Genomic DNA, 14006 nt, shown 5'->3' with positions numbered 1-14006 from the left:
GTGGAGGATATCTGTACATTCTTATGCATAATACTTTTTTAAGGGTAACAAAAGCAATTGTACATTTCGTATGAAGGTGTATTTGCAATAGAGGACACCCATAAATTTGTATTTATAATAATTTTTAAAAAATGAATATGAATAAAAAAAAATATTGTATGATTAGTACCAAATGAAAGAATATCCTACAATTTATGGAGGCTGGAGTGTATCGAGTTGTAATTTTACGATGTTTTCATTCTCACATTTCAAAAACTCATTGTGAGCTATCAAGTGAGCAACGATGCAAATTTCGTGTCACCCTCGTTGCGTGAGAAACATGAAAAGTCATCATAGGTACAATAATACAGTAAAACAAATGGTTTTATAAGTGAACTTGTAGACTATTATTTTCCTTTACTCTAACAACAACAAAAACAATAAAGTCACCAAAATGCATATTACTAAAATACATTAATAGTATTATAAAGTCATATGATTTAGACGCATTTGTTGCTTTTTGTTTTGTCTTTGGAGTATGCCAATAATCTAACATAAACATATCGACGAATGTGACGATTTGGGATCATTCTCCTGTTGATTTTACTCCGGAAGTACTAACGGCACCGGAAGTGAACCCCTGGCCCGACAGAGAGGGAGCAAGCGATGGCGGGGGACACTTTAACGGAGCTTCTTTTTATAGATACGTTTAAACACCAGAGTGCAGAGGTAATATATCCCAAGTATTACTACCCACGCCTACCGTAACTTCAGAACTTCCCTCATTCAATACCCACATCACCTATACTGAAGCATGTTTAGGATTGATGCTAAACTTCCAAGCTAACGATGTCAACATAGCTAACGTTAACATTCGCAATTGTATCGCGCTTTTTGCGGTAACATTGTGATTCAACAGTTTTGTTGCACCAAACACTTGACTTAATGCACCCACTGTTGTACCAAGTGTGTTAAAAGTTAGGAAAATATCATTGCATTTACAGAACGCTAGAACGCCCCGACGCTGTTTGTTGCACACTTTGCGCATTTGGTTTCCTTTGCGAGTTTAGAGGCAAATGCTACGTTAACCGTAAAGTCTCATCACGGTCATCTTCACCGGGGCAAAAGAGACCCTTCAATTGTGTAGTTCTGGTTTGTGTGGTTAGTCAAGATATTTATCCCAATTGATTATATGAATTATTGTGTTGAATTTGCTTCAGTTAACCAACGTCGATGTGGTGCGGTTTCCTTGCGGGGTGCTGATCACAGAAGTGCGGGTCATTCCTCCAGGGATTAAAGCGCACAGCAACTTACCTGACAGCAGAGCGTTTGGGTAAGAGCAACATTGCCATCTTCAAAGTAGATACTGTAAATTGACAGTTTATGAGGTCCACCTAGAGCAATCAAATGCAGTTTAATCAGGCAGCCTTGCAGTAAATCGTTCCTTTCACTAAGTCAAAATGCCCATTAATCGTATTTGGTATTTATTATAATGTGGCAGATTCACAATAAATACAGTTTGTCTGTGTTATCACACATTTCAGCGTTTCCACATATAGACCGCTGAACAGAACATTGTTTATACAAAGTGTGCCATAAAGATAATTGTTCTGGGAAGAGGAGGGAATTGGTATGGTAAAGCTCTTAAGTATTCATACAGTTGGGTCTCTCAACCCTTGTTCCAAGCAATCCGTAACCTCATTTCCCAATGGAGTAAGCAATCGGGCAAGTTGGTTTGCTATGCAGTGTTTCCTCTACCATTATAACAGCCCCCGCCCCCTAAAAATGTCTGGAATTTTTAAAAGAAAAGTGTATTTGCAGGATTTGGGATATACAGTTGATGAAGTAAACTGATTAAAAAAATCTGTTGTGAAGCTGATTGTGCCTGTTTTTCCTAATTCAGCCTATTAAATAGAAATACAAATCCATATTGTCTCATATTACACTTGCTTGTTGTGCTACTTATTGGGTGTACCTCTACAATCTAATACAGACAAATACAATTATTACAGTTATTCCAAAAAGGCTACTTTCATAGAGGTGCTGTCAACACCTACTCAACATTATAAATAAAGGTTAAATAGATCTTTTGCATTTACATTGCAACTGACAATATCCTCACAATGGTTGCTGACCTTAATGTTTATGTGTCGCTAAATATTCAATAGAATTGGCTTGATAGAGCAGCCGTGTCAATATTGTATGTTTCTGTGATTACAGAGAGACATCACCTCATGCCTTCCAGTTGGAGCTGTTCTTTAATAATGCCACAAAACCCAACAATCCGACGTTTCACAGGCTTGGCAGGTCAGAATGAATTTCACTCCCAATGTTCCTTCTTCGAAACTCTATCTCTGTGCTTCCCTATCAAGTCCTAAAATTGCTTCAGATGCAGTTGTCTGCCTCACCTGTAGAACCAGTCATGGTAGCATCTGAGCCCTGTTCTCAAACCAGTGTGGTGGGTGCATGTGTGCACCTGCACCAACCCACATTCAAGTCTCTTTGTTCTGATGCTGGCTAACTGGTCTCTCCAGTAACTCAGCCTCACCCAAAAAGGAGCTGAAAGCGACACACAAAACGTTTATGTCCTGATCTGATACGTGACTAGGTGAATGAGTGTGTCCAACACTTTTTATTATAACACCTTCGTAATAACAGAGGCATGCACAGTAGCACCAGAGCGTCCAAATGTATTGAAAGGGTGCCTATTGTGTAAGAGTGGTTGAAAGGTGTAAATACGGCACACCCAAGTTATTATCTCTGCTGGGAGAGTTAGGAGTTTTTTTTCTTTCAAACAAGTCTTGTAGCTATTTTCAGTGTCTTTTACAAATGATGATCTAGATAATTCGATAATGCAGTTTTATTTTTAAGAAGGATTTTTCATGCCAGTTATGTTCTTTGATGACCACATGATAAGTAATTTTGTATGTCAAATACAAAAACATCAATCAAATCGACTCTCAAAACTTGTCGGATTGACGCTTAATCTTATTGAGCTCTCATGTTCCCAAAACTAACATCTCCACGATGATAAGCATATGCTCATAAGTTCAAGAATTGCCCTTGGTAAATATTTGCACTGATGTTTTCATTTTCCCTGTGTTGCTTTCTGCCTTTAGTCTGGAATACGATGAGAACAAGTCCATCGTGTTCAGGCCCAGTGGAAAGGTAAACGGTTATGCAGAAAGAAGATCATTTGTATTTTTTCTTTATGATTTGTGAATGACGAAATTGCCTTTTTTTTGGGATGCGTGCAGGTGAACACAGACGGCCTTGTGCTGCGCGGCTGGTACACCAGTCTGACTATAGCGGTGTACGGGACCGCCGAGCGCTCACATGGGCATGACCAATTATCCCCTCCTCCTCCTCCACCTCCACCCCCACAACAGCCAAGCGGGGCCAAGCGACTCATTAAACAAGGTGCTCAGCCTGAAGCACAAATACCTGGCGCTCTCGCCTTCTAACGCACTTCCTCAAACTGAAACATCCAATACACTCTTATTTCCCTGGATTTGCTTGTTATAATGCAAATCTGATGTTCGTTTATTTGTTTTTTAGAATGGGAAAAAGATGACCAGTACAACGGTAGCCCACCTAGACCAGCACCCAGAGGGCCTCGTACTCCACCCGGGCCTCCGCCCCCAGATGATGATGATGAAGAGCAAGTTCAAGTGACGGGTCAGAACTGCACACATCTATCACATTATATCAATCGTTGTTAAATCCCCGATTCATCCATAATAACAGAGACTGACTTAGTTTCTCAATCTGTGAGGTCCATGCTCATCATGAGTCTCAATTCAAGTGAAAAGTTAAAGAAACAATTAGCCTACAATTGCCTTGCTAGTGTAATTATAAAATTCACCCTTTTCACCATAGTCATCATTTATTCTGCTGTAACAGAATAAATTATGATGAAGTACCTTTGTTTTGGATGTTTACCCAATTCGCTTCAATCTATGTCCTTAAATGAATAAATTTATATACCAATGTACCAATAAATGTTCCTAATCAGCGGGTTGCCCCAAAGTTTAGAAAAGGCAAAGCATAGCTGTATCTTGCTTATGCCAAGTTATTTTTAGATTGTCCATTATGGTACGATGGCTTTTAGAGATTTTGAAAATGCCTGGATAAGTGTCCTCGTCCAAGTAAAGTGCACATAATATTCACTGTAGGGTATGGCCAAAAATCCATATCATGGTATTAAAGATTCTGACAGTATCACAGTATATGACGGTATTGGTTTTTACACATGAATTCATTGACCCCATCTACCCGATCAGCTGTTCACCGCTCACTGGCCAACTTCCTTGTAACTTGCCGGCGAGTTTGCTTGTTAGCGTGTTAGCTTGTTGTGGCTGCTAGTGTTGCCATGGTGAGGTGTAAAAGTATGTTCTGCCGCCTGCCAAAAAGCAACGTCAGTTGTTACGTCGTAACACCGTTATGAACGGTGCGGGAAATCTTATACCGTTTGAACCGGTATACCGTGCAGCCCTAATCACTGTGTTGCGTCACATTTCCTAATCATGTCTCTGCATGCCGATTACCTCAATAAACCAAAATCAATGAAGAGTAATGACTAACTGCCTCGTGAGAAAACGTATTTACACAACTGTCCTGCTCCCATAATGGCTGGCATTCGTGAAAAGTATGAGCATTGTGTTAAAACATGCAAAAACACAGCCGTAAACCATAAGCGGTTTTGCATAAGTTGGCCTTTACTTATCTAAATAATGTATATTTTGCATGTTAGCATGTTCCCTGTGATAATGTAACTTGAACTGTCCCTCCGTTCTCCCTTCCGATAACATTTACAGTTGGTGTTGTCAAAGATGAGCCAAGTGAGGGGCGTGACGACTACCTGGAGGCCGTGTCCCCTGAGAGGTCTCTGCCTGCTGACGAAACCTACTCCGATGCTGAACCAGAGGAAGAAGGGGAAGAGGAGGAGGAAGAGGAGGAGCCAGAGGAGGAGGAAGATGCCCGGACCGAGGGAAGCGCCCTGGAAGAGGAAGAAGAAGTGGAGGAAGATGAGGGTGAGGACGAGGAAGAGGAGATGGAGGAAGGTAGGGGAGTTATTTTGTGAGAGTAGGATGGTCTGCAATCCCAAATGGATGCCTGGTCCTGAACCCCTTGTTACTACAAACTCCTCAGTCGTCCCTCAGGGGCCGCAGGAGCAGGGTCCATTTGGGACTGAGTGACATTTGGAGAGAGACAGAGAGAGAGCGAGAGAGAGAGAGACGGAATGTGTGCACGCTCTGGCATGCCGCCTCCATCTACAACCGCTCGGTGCTTCGAACTCTCAGTGAGCCCCCCCCTCCCTCCCAGGGCTTCTGAAGGCTTGTGATCCACATTACTGAGCTGTCGTGTGGAGGTCTTGGTCACACATCCTCACAGCCATGGACGATGCTTGTGCTGTAGTGACATCCCGCATGTCAAACCGACCCGGCATGTAGGAGTGGTGTAGGGTTGTGTGAATGAGCAAGGGAATATTTAGCAGTCGCTGGCCTCCTCATTTTCATTCATTTTTACTGAAGAATCTTCAGTATCTTGTCCACTGTTTCACTGTTGTTAAATTGATCCACACTTTCGTCTCTGCCGGCCTTCTAGGTGATGACGGCTATGAGCAAATTTCCAGCGACGAGGATGATCTGGATAACGGCAGTTTCAAGTTGCCCACCTTTGACATGGACTACACTCCAGAGGACCTGGCATCTGTCCCACCTGTCCAGTATGACCCGTATGAGAGAGAACTCAGACCCCTGCTTTACTTCATCCCTCCATTCAAGACCCGCTTTGATACCCAGTTTGAGAAGGCCAGTGTGGAGGAACCGAGGGACCCCGGTGGAACAGAAGCTCCCGCAGGTGGAGAGGAGGCTGAGGCCGTTGCACAGCTCAAAGAACTACTGGCGAGTATTGGAGACGACAGAGATGCCCGCTGGGTTACCGCTCTAGAGCAGGCCCCCGCACTACTAGTCAAAGGGTCTGCTTATTTAATCAAACAAGGAGAGGGCGAGATGGAGGAGGCCGTCAGAGTTTTGGTCAAATGGTCGCTCCAAGCTCTGAGCATGGAGATCGCTCTCACCCAACCCATCGCCCTAAATCTCAGACAGTTGAAAGCCGGTGCAAAGCTAGCATCACACCTCGCAGAGTGTCCACAGGGCCTCTCGGTGCTGCTGCGCGAAGGGGCCCTAGGTGTGTTGCTGGAGTTGGTCCAAGCTGACCACGTCTCCTCCACGCTGAAGCTGAATATCCTGAGGGCCCTTGGGGCTCTGACCAGCACTCCCGCTGGCGCAGAGGCTTTCCTACACACAGGAGAGTCAGAGAAGAGTGGCTATCAGGTACGCATCACAAAGTATTCAAACCCGTACATTTTCTCTCATGTCTACCAGGTGAGAGCCTAACATGTGACATGCTATATGTCTTTTGTAGCGTTTAGTCCAGCTGTTCCTGCGTGAAGAGACCGTGAGGGTCATTACAGCTGGCAACACTATATTGCAGAAAAGCCACATGTATGAGATACTGGTGGACCTGCAACGTGCAGCAGAAGCATGGAGTGAACCCCAGCCGGTACACACACACACACACACACACACACACATACACATCACTAACTGCAAGATTAAGTCCACTTCTCATGATTACCATATCTGCCTATCGTTGTCAGGAGGAGATGGAGGATGGTGACATCCCCATGGAGGAGGAACCATCGTTGAGCTCCTCTCCTGTGAGCGAGGCAGAGCTTGACAGGCTGGCTGGGGTTTTGGATGAGCTTCATCACCTCCTAGAGACGGCCCCTTACTGCATGGTGCAGCCCCCTGGGAAAGCCTTTCCTACTACTGCCAGAATAACAGGACCACAGGAGAGAGACGATCCGTACCCAACACTGTATAGGTAGACTTGAGACACACATGACCCAGGACTTCATTCAGTATGTGACGTTGAATGCATTTTTGATTTTTAATTAATGTTCTCCTTTCTCAGGTACATGCATGCATGCCATTTCCTGGAGAGCATGGCAGCGGTGTTGTCGGCGGCTGCAGCGGCAGGTCACTTAGGGGTCACCCAAGCCGTTCGAGAACTCCTGCGCTTCCTGTCGCTCACCCAGTCAGGTCTGCTCTTCCTCCTCGCCCAGCCCACTCCCACCAACCTCCTGCTGCGCCTGCTGGCGTCCATGGCCGAGGCGGAGAGCGAGGAGACCACCTTTACAGGGGGAGAGGGAAGCGTGTCGGGGCCGGGGTTCGGCGAAGAGGGCTTTGGCGTGTGGCTAATGCAGGCGCTGCATGCTCTGCAGAGTGTGTCGGAGCTCATGAGCCACGTGGCTGCAGGTGGAGAAGGAGGAGCGGGGCTAGAGGAAGGTGACAACGCAGAGGTGCTGGGAATGCTCCACGCGCTCTACCTGATGACCTTCACACAGACAGGCCGCAGCGCTGTAGCACACGTCCTCAGCCTGGACAACAACCTGTCGTGTCTGGTCACTCTGCTGCAGCACCACAGCAAGGACGGACATGGGTACGGCTGTATTCTTCTCTGTGTCTTTTCCTGTAGGACGTCAAGCCCCTGTGTATTGATTCAGAACTGCTATTTTTTTGTGTCTTCTTTTCTTTAAGTGAGGCCAAAGCTCGCAAAGCAGTGACATATAATTATGCCTGTATGCTGGTGTTACTGGTGGTGCAGAGCTCTAATGAATTGCGGATGATGGAACACTATGCAGCCCCTCTGCTCGCCATAGCCAGGGCTGACGACACCAATGCCAAGTTACAGGGTAGATATTATAATGGTTGCATGACACTGTCATGACATATTTGCAACTTTTTGTGTATTTTTCTTTTTTTTTATGTGAATGTTTTGTTCCTTCAGAGCTTAGCAAATGGCTTGAGCCCCTGGAAAAACTTCGCTTTGAGATTGGCAGCATTCCTACACTCATAGACTACATCAAACAGGTACAGGTCTCTACCTCCATTTACAAACTGCTGAAGTAGGGTAACATTTTATTCATGTCCCCGCGACAAACCCTGAGAGTGATTCAGTGAGTGATCCGTCTCTTCAGTTGGCAGTGTTTTGTCAACAACATTTTATTCAGGTAGTCCATTGTTTTAATCAAGGATTCAAGGTCTCTGGATCTACAGGATCGCTCAGTGTATCGAGCTTCACAGACAAGTCTGAAACATGTGCCTGCCGTGTATCCTGGTTTCGTCCAGGCTTTATGGAAATTGCAGAGCTGTATGCTGTTTTGAACGTATGTCTCCTCTTTGCTTCAGAATATGGAAAATGTGTTGACTGCTGAGGGAACTGGACTAGTGACTTCTCTCAGGGTCCTTTGTCTCATCGCCTGCCCCCCACCTGCTGTAGAAGGTAAATACGACAATTATTATTTCTGTAATAACCTGTTATAATGGTTTATATATACTACATTTATATATAATTTATATATATATATATATATATATATATTAAATATGCTCTATATCGTTTTTGTTTTGCACTGCTCTATATTTTTTTCTCTAAGCAAACAGAAATATTTCTCACCAAAATAAACTGTAGCGTCCTTGAGGTTTAACAAAACCAAAAAGGTTTAACAAAACCTCAATGTCCCGTCATTTCTTTTCAAAAAGATGAAAAATATTTTAAATCCTTTTTGCATCAATTTTGACCCTGCTGGCAGTCGTTCTCTTTGCCTTTGCCGGCCCATTACTGTGTTTCTTGCCACATTATTACCTCCCATAGAATAGTGGCTTAGTGGGGAATGTGCACAAGTAGCTAATATTGGTTAAAAACTCTACAATGAATCTTAAAGATGTAAAAAATGGTAATTGTGTTCATTGATTTTGACCGCCACAGTTGCCTCTTTCTCACGTTTGCCTCCTTTTATCAGGTCAGCAGAGGGATCTTAAGTGGAGTCTTGCAGGGGTCCAGCTGTTTTCCGGCGAGGGCCTGGATATGTGTGTACGTGTCCTACAGAAGCTATGCAGCCTGTTGCTGCAGCCGTGGCGTGTGCACGGACACATGGGCCCCACGCCGCAGCGCTGCATGATCCTCAGCATTTGCATCAGCACACTGCGGCTGCTGCGCACCATGCTGACGGAGCTGCTGCGCGGAGGAGCTTTTCAATTCCGGGACACCCGTGTGGCCAGCGTCTTGGTGACGCTCCACATGATCGTCTGCTCCATCCCCGCGTCGGGACGCCTGGAGGGAGAGGAGACGAGAGTGCAGGCACTCATTGTTGATGTGCTCCTCACCTTCACGCAAGGTGTTAATGAAGAGGTGTGTGAATGAGTTAAAACACAGGCGTGTTTTGTTCAAAAAATTGTACAACAATTCTCATTATTCTTAATCAATTTTGTGGGTTTTTCTGTAGGTGACTCATACAGAGGAGACTCTGGCCAGTAACACGTGGTCTCTGATGCTAAAGGAGATTTTGGGCTCACTCCTAAAAGCTCCTGAAGGTGTGTTCTCTGGTTTGACGCTGCTGTCGGAGCTCCTGCCTCTTCCACTGCCCATGCAGAGCACTCAGGTAACTCCTTTGGTCCTAATGGTTACCCATCTGTCCTCTACTTAACCATTTGATGATTGGAAATGATAAACACGGGCTATCCTGTGGCTCCGCAGGTGATATCCGTCCAAGATGTGGCCGTAGCATTAAACACGAGGAAGCTGTGGAGCATGCACATACGGGCGCAGTGGAAAGTGCTCTCCGAGGCGCTGAGATGTGTGTGTGCCACCAGCTGCCCTCCTCTCCTGGCCATGCTGAGGAGAATGTGCGTTCAGCTGGCGGATCTGTCTTCGCCCACCGCACTACTCATCGAGAAGACCGTGCTGGAGCTGCTGCTGGAGGAGCTGCAGCCGTGAGTTGGAAACCACAAACAAACACACACACACCCTCAGTTGCTTGGGTTTATGCCCTGAATTTGTACTTATTAAGTGGGTGCAATGTGCTAACATTGCAGGCCGGAGGGGAAAGGTGTGTGCTGGGGCCAGGTACTGCGTCTGCTCTCTTTGATGGACGCTCTGGTGTCACAGAAAGCTTGTAAGAGCGCCGCACTGCACCTTCTGTCCGGCTCCGTGTCTGGAGACGAACAGGTGGCCGATCTGTTCCCCTTGCTGCTGTCTCTGCTGATTCCTCCAGCTGACCACTCCTTACCGCAGCAGCAATGCAGCGAACTAGTGGGCACAATTCTACAGTCACTGTGTGACCAGGTAAGCAGAATATGAAGGGCCACTGCCTTCTGAACGAGTCCCGACAGTACAAAAGGACAACGTCTAACAAATGGGAATCTGTCTCCTTCACCAGGACATTTCTCTGGTGGTTTCTCCACCTGGGGAAAGCTGCGTGACCGAGGCAGAGCAGCTTGCTAATTCCCTTCCAGTCCGTGAGATGATGCCATTGGTGTGCAACGCCTTGTTGGAGGTTTTAGGGACTTCAGAGTGCAGTGTTCCACTTCTTCTCACCTGTATCAGGACTTTGACGTTCCTCACTGAGCACGACTATGGGCTCTACCACCTCAAAGTGTAAATGCTAACTTCTTCTTGTTTCTTGGCATTATTACCTTTTCCCTTTCTACCAGGCATAGCATCCCATTCATAGACAAACAAGACTTAAAATAAGTCACATAATCTTTGTTTCAGAGCTCTGAAGAAGTATGGTACTGGTTTAAGCTCTCTGTTGAAGAGATTGGTGTTGGCCTTCAACAAAGACTCGGTAGATCTGCTGTCAGCTCTTCTTGACTTCCTGAGACAGATCCTCAACACAGAAACGATGGTCTGTATTTGGTTTTACTTGCTGGTTTCATATTGGAATCAATTTGTTCCGAATGTTTGTACATGCTGTCAAACTGTAGAACATATGAAATGTTTGTCGGAAGCATTTGGAATTTGACGTTTGTGACAGCTGATATTTTTTTGTAAAAGTTTTAATGCTTAAAGTTATAATACAAAGTGCTTTAAGTCTGAATTTATGGGCAAGTGGGAGGTGTGACTAAATTACTAATTGAGCATCTGGCTGTGTTGTAATCCAGTGTGTAGATGAAGTCCAGGGCTCCGGCGAGGAGTCTGTTTTTGCTCCTCCACGGTTGCTAACAGGCTCTGAGATGAAAGCTCTACTGCAGTGGGAGGAGTCCGAAACCCATCCACTTCCTACTTTAGAGAAACAGATTACGGTAGATTTCATACGCTTGTGAATAGGTTTTGTGTTAAGTCTGTGTCGATGGTGCATCGGCACCAAACTAAGTCTGTTACTCTGTCTGTAGAAACTATGTAAGGACGATGATTCACTGGAGACGATGCTGGAGACCGTGATCGTTCTGAGGCAGACGCTGGAGACGGCCACTGACGCGCCTGCTGCAGTCGACACTGAGCCCACTCTGCCGGCTCCCGAGGCGCTCGGGGCCCAGTTTAATCACAGGTACAAGCATCACTAAAGTACACGACGGGCTCCAATATTGGTTTAATCCATCGGCTTTTTCTACCCATGTGAAAATTAATTTGTCGATCCCATGAAGGACCTCACCGTCCCACCCAGGGAATATGCGCCACATCTCTCTCTGAAACTACAAGCAAACTCATTACAGATGTTGTTCTAAGATGTGCCGTGTGCATCGATTTGGTCAAAAGTGGGAAGAAGCAACCGGCTGTGATGATGGATATATCCTTCTTCTGTGCATTGTTATCTGTAGGACGGTATTCATTCTGTCAGAAGCTCTGGATGAGCAGCTGAAGACTCTGTGGTTCTCCCCCTTCCAAACTGATGACATCGAAGTGGACCTTGATATGGTAAGTGTGTTTGTGTACATGCACTTTCAAGAAACTGTAAAGACACTGACCATGAATTAGTTTATGTTAAGTGTTTCTCTCAACTTCACTTCTATGTAATGAAAGCTTGATGAATCCTGGCTGTGATTTAAATGTGTTGTACTGTTGTTAAGCCCTGCGTCTGTCTGCAATGGGATGAACGGTATGTCTGATTTGCCACTTTGTGCTTCAGGTGAAGGTGGATCTGGTGGGTCTGGCTCAGGAGTGTTGTCCAGAACTGGACCTGAAGGCAGAGCTTGAGCGCTCCTTCATGTCTGAGCCCTCATCTCCTGGCGACAATAAGGCTCCAAAAGGCTTCCGACTGGGCAAACACAAGCATGAGACATTCATTACAAGGTATAGTTCCAACGCTTAATTGCATTCAACTCTTCCACGTTTGTTCTGCATTCTTTGCGGAGAACAAACATCTTGATTCTTGTTTCAATCAACCGACTGTCAACGTCGTCTCGTGCTCGTCTCTGCAGCGGGAAATCAGACTACATTGAGCCTGCTAAAAGAGCCCACATCATGGCCGCTCCTCGCGGCCGCGGAGGTCGCGGAGGGTTTGGACAGAATCTCTGTCGACCACATGACATTTTCCGCCAGCGCAAACAGAACACCTCCCGACCTCCCAGCATGCACGTGGATGACTTTGTGGCGGCAGAGTTTAAAGACATCACAACCCCTCTTGGACTTTTGCCACCTAAACGGCCACCCAAGAGTTCTCCCAAACCCCCCACCAGAGGGCTGTTCACTGGCAACCGCGGCAGAGGCACCTTCCACAACCAGACTCGCTTCTTCACTCCCCCACAGCCTAAAGGTGTAATGCTGTCAGGTACGTACTCGCACACACGTCTGTGCTCATGATCCTCCAAGTATTGTTCTTAATATCTATTCTAATGTGTTGCCTGTATAATAATTGCCCAGACTCCTAACAATAGTATTCAGTAGTATACTAATGTTGGTGTATTTCTTACTGTTTTTTGTACCCGACCATTAAAATTCCTGTCGCTGAAAAGCTGTTAAGAAAATCTTACGTCAAGGTCCCCCTTAACTCCTATTGTTCATCAGTAGATGGAGTTTGCTTTCACCTGTTTAGTTTATTTTCCATAATTCAAATACAGCAGAAAACATATATGATGTTATCAGGAATAACCTGACATGGACTTATTTCCATCTTGGTCCCCAATTTTCCATCTGTCCACCCTCACCACTCCAACACATGAATAGCCACTGAATGTGCAAGCAGGAGACACAGGATATCACATACTAACAATGCAGCATCCACCCTTGGGTCATGTAATGACAACTGAGCATACTCAGCATGAGATTTGATGAAACCTAAAAAAAAAGCTAGTTAGACAACAAAAAGTATCTATAATACTGCTAAATAAATAGTGTGTAGTAGTAGTTTTGAATTAGGGCATACTGCAGTGCAGTTACTTACCGGCCAGCAGAGGGAACTAAACCCTGTATTTCGGTGCTGCAGGTAACTACACTCGCAGAGACGGAGGCCGTGGTTCATCATGGAGCGGCCAAGTTCCAGGTGTCACTCACAGAGGAACCTACAGTGAACCACGCGGAGGCCAGAGCAACTTCACACGTGGACCGCTGCCCTCCAGACAACCCCCAGCAAGTATGAAGCTCACACCAGGACATTCTAGTAGATTCAACACTATGGATTTCTAAACACTGATCTCTAAATGCTCTCTTTATGTGTGTCAGGTGCATATCGGCTGGCTCCTCGGGACAGAGCCCCAAGGGGAAGAGGAGGCGCCGGCCTGTCCTGGCTTAGCGGGGGAGGAGGCGGCGGCGGTGGCGGTAACGCCGGTGGCGGTGGAGGTGGAGGAGGAGGTGGTGGTGGTGGTGGGGGAGGAGGAGGAGGAGGTGGAGGAGGCGGGGGGAGAGGATCTCAGGGGAGTAAATTCAGTGGTGGCGGAGGGAATGGAGGTGGGAGGGGAAGACATGTTCGCTCCTTCACCAGGTAAATTCACCTTTGAAATGACTGCAGCCCCTCACTGCAACATATGGACCAATAAGGATATTAAATATACCCTCGCCATGGAAACGTTGTGGATGATGGCGTAAGGACTCTGAGTTGATGTTTTATGTTTTGTTATCATGAGTTGTATTTTGGAAAATAAAGATCATAGTAACAGCGCGTGCGTTTGATTTGAAGAAAACCGATTAAATAAAGGACTGACCACAACCACAATGACCCATTAAACAAGCTTTCCTCAGGG

The 14006-nt window shown here is 45.8% G+C and overlaps 1 protein-coding gene across 1 annotated transcript; it reads left to right on the top strand.

Annotated features, from left to right (window-relative positions):
• The first annotated feature begins 586 nt into the window (after window positions 1–586).
• On the top strand, window positions 587–13922 carry virma (vir like m6A methyltransferase associated). Its single transcript, XM_062565496.1, is given in 27 exon segments — window positions 587–708; window positions 1200–1312; window positions 2200–2286; window positions 3099–3147; window positions 3237–3399; window positions 3538–3657; window positions 4797–5042; window positions 5587–6317; window positions 6409–6633; window positions 6635–6870; window positions 6961–7488; window positions 7587–7741; window positions 7837–7919; window positions 8238–8331; window positions 8852–9240; window positions 9335–9490; window positions 9586–9821; window positions 9924–10173; window positions 10268–10485; window positions 10603–10735; window positions 10992–11132; window positions 11223–11377; window positions 11649–11745; window positions 11957–12120; window positions 12249–12598; window positions 13253–13399; window positions 13489–13922. Coding segments are annotated over 27 exon segments (5592 nt in total). The 5' UTR covers window positions 587–645; the 3' UTR covers window positions 13752–13922.
• Window positions 13923–14006: the final 84 nt, after the last annotated feature.

This window comes from Pungitius pungitius, chromosome 11, assembly GCF_949316345.1.
Source record: "Pungitius pungitius chromosome 11, fPunPun2.1, whole genome shotgun sequence".
Taxonomy (NCBI): domain Eukaryota; kingdom Metazoa; phylum Chordata; class Actinopteri; order Perciformes; family Gasterosteidae; genus Pungitius; species Pungitius pungitius.
This window is presented reverse-complemented; position numbering and strand designations above follow the sequence as displayed.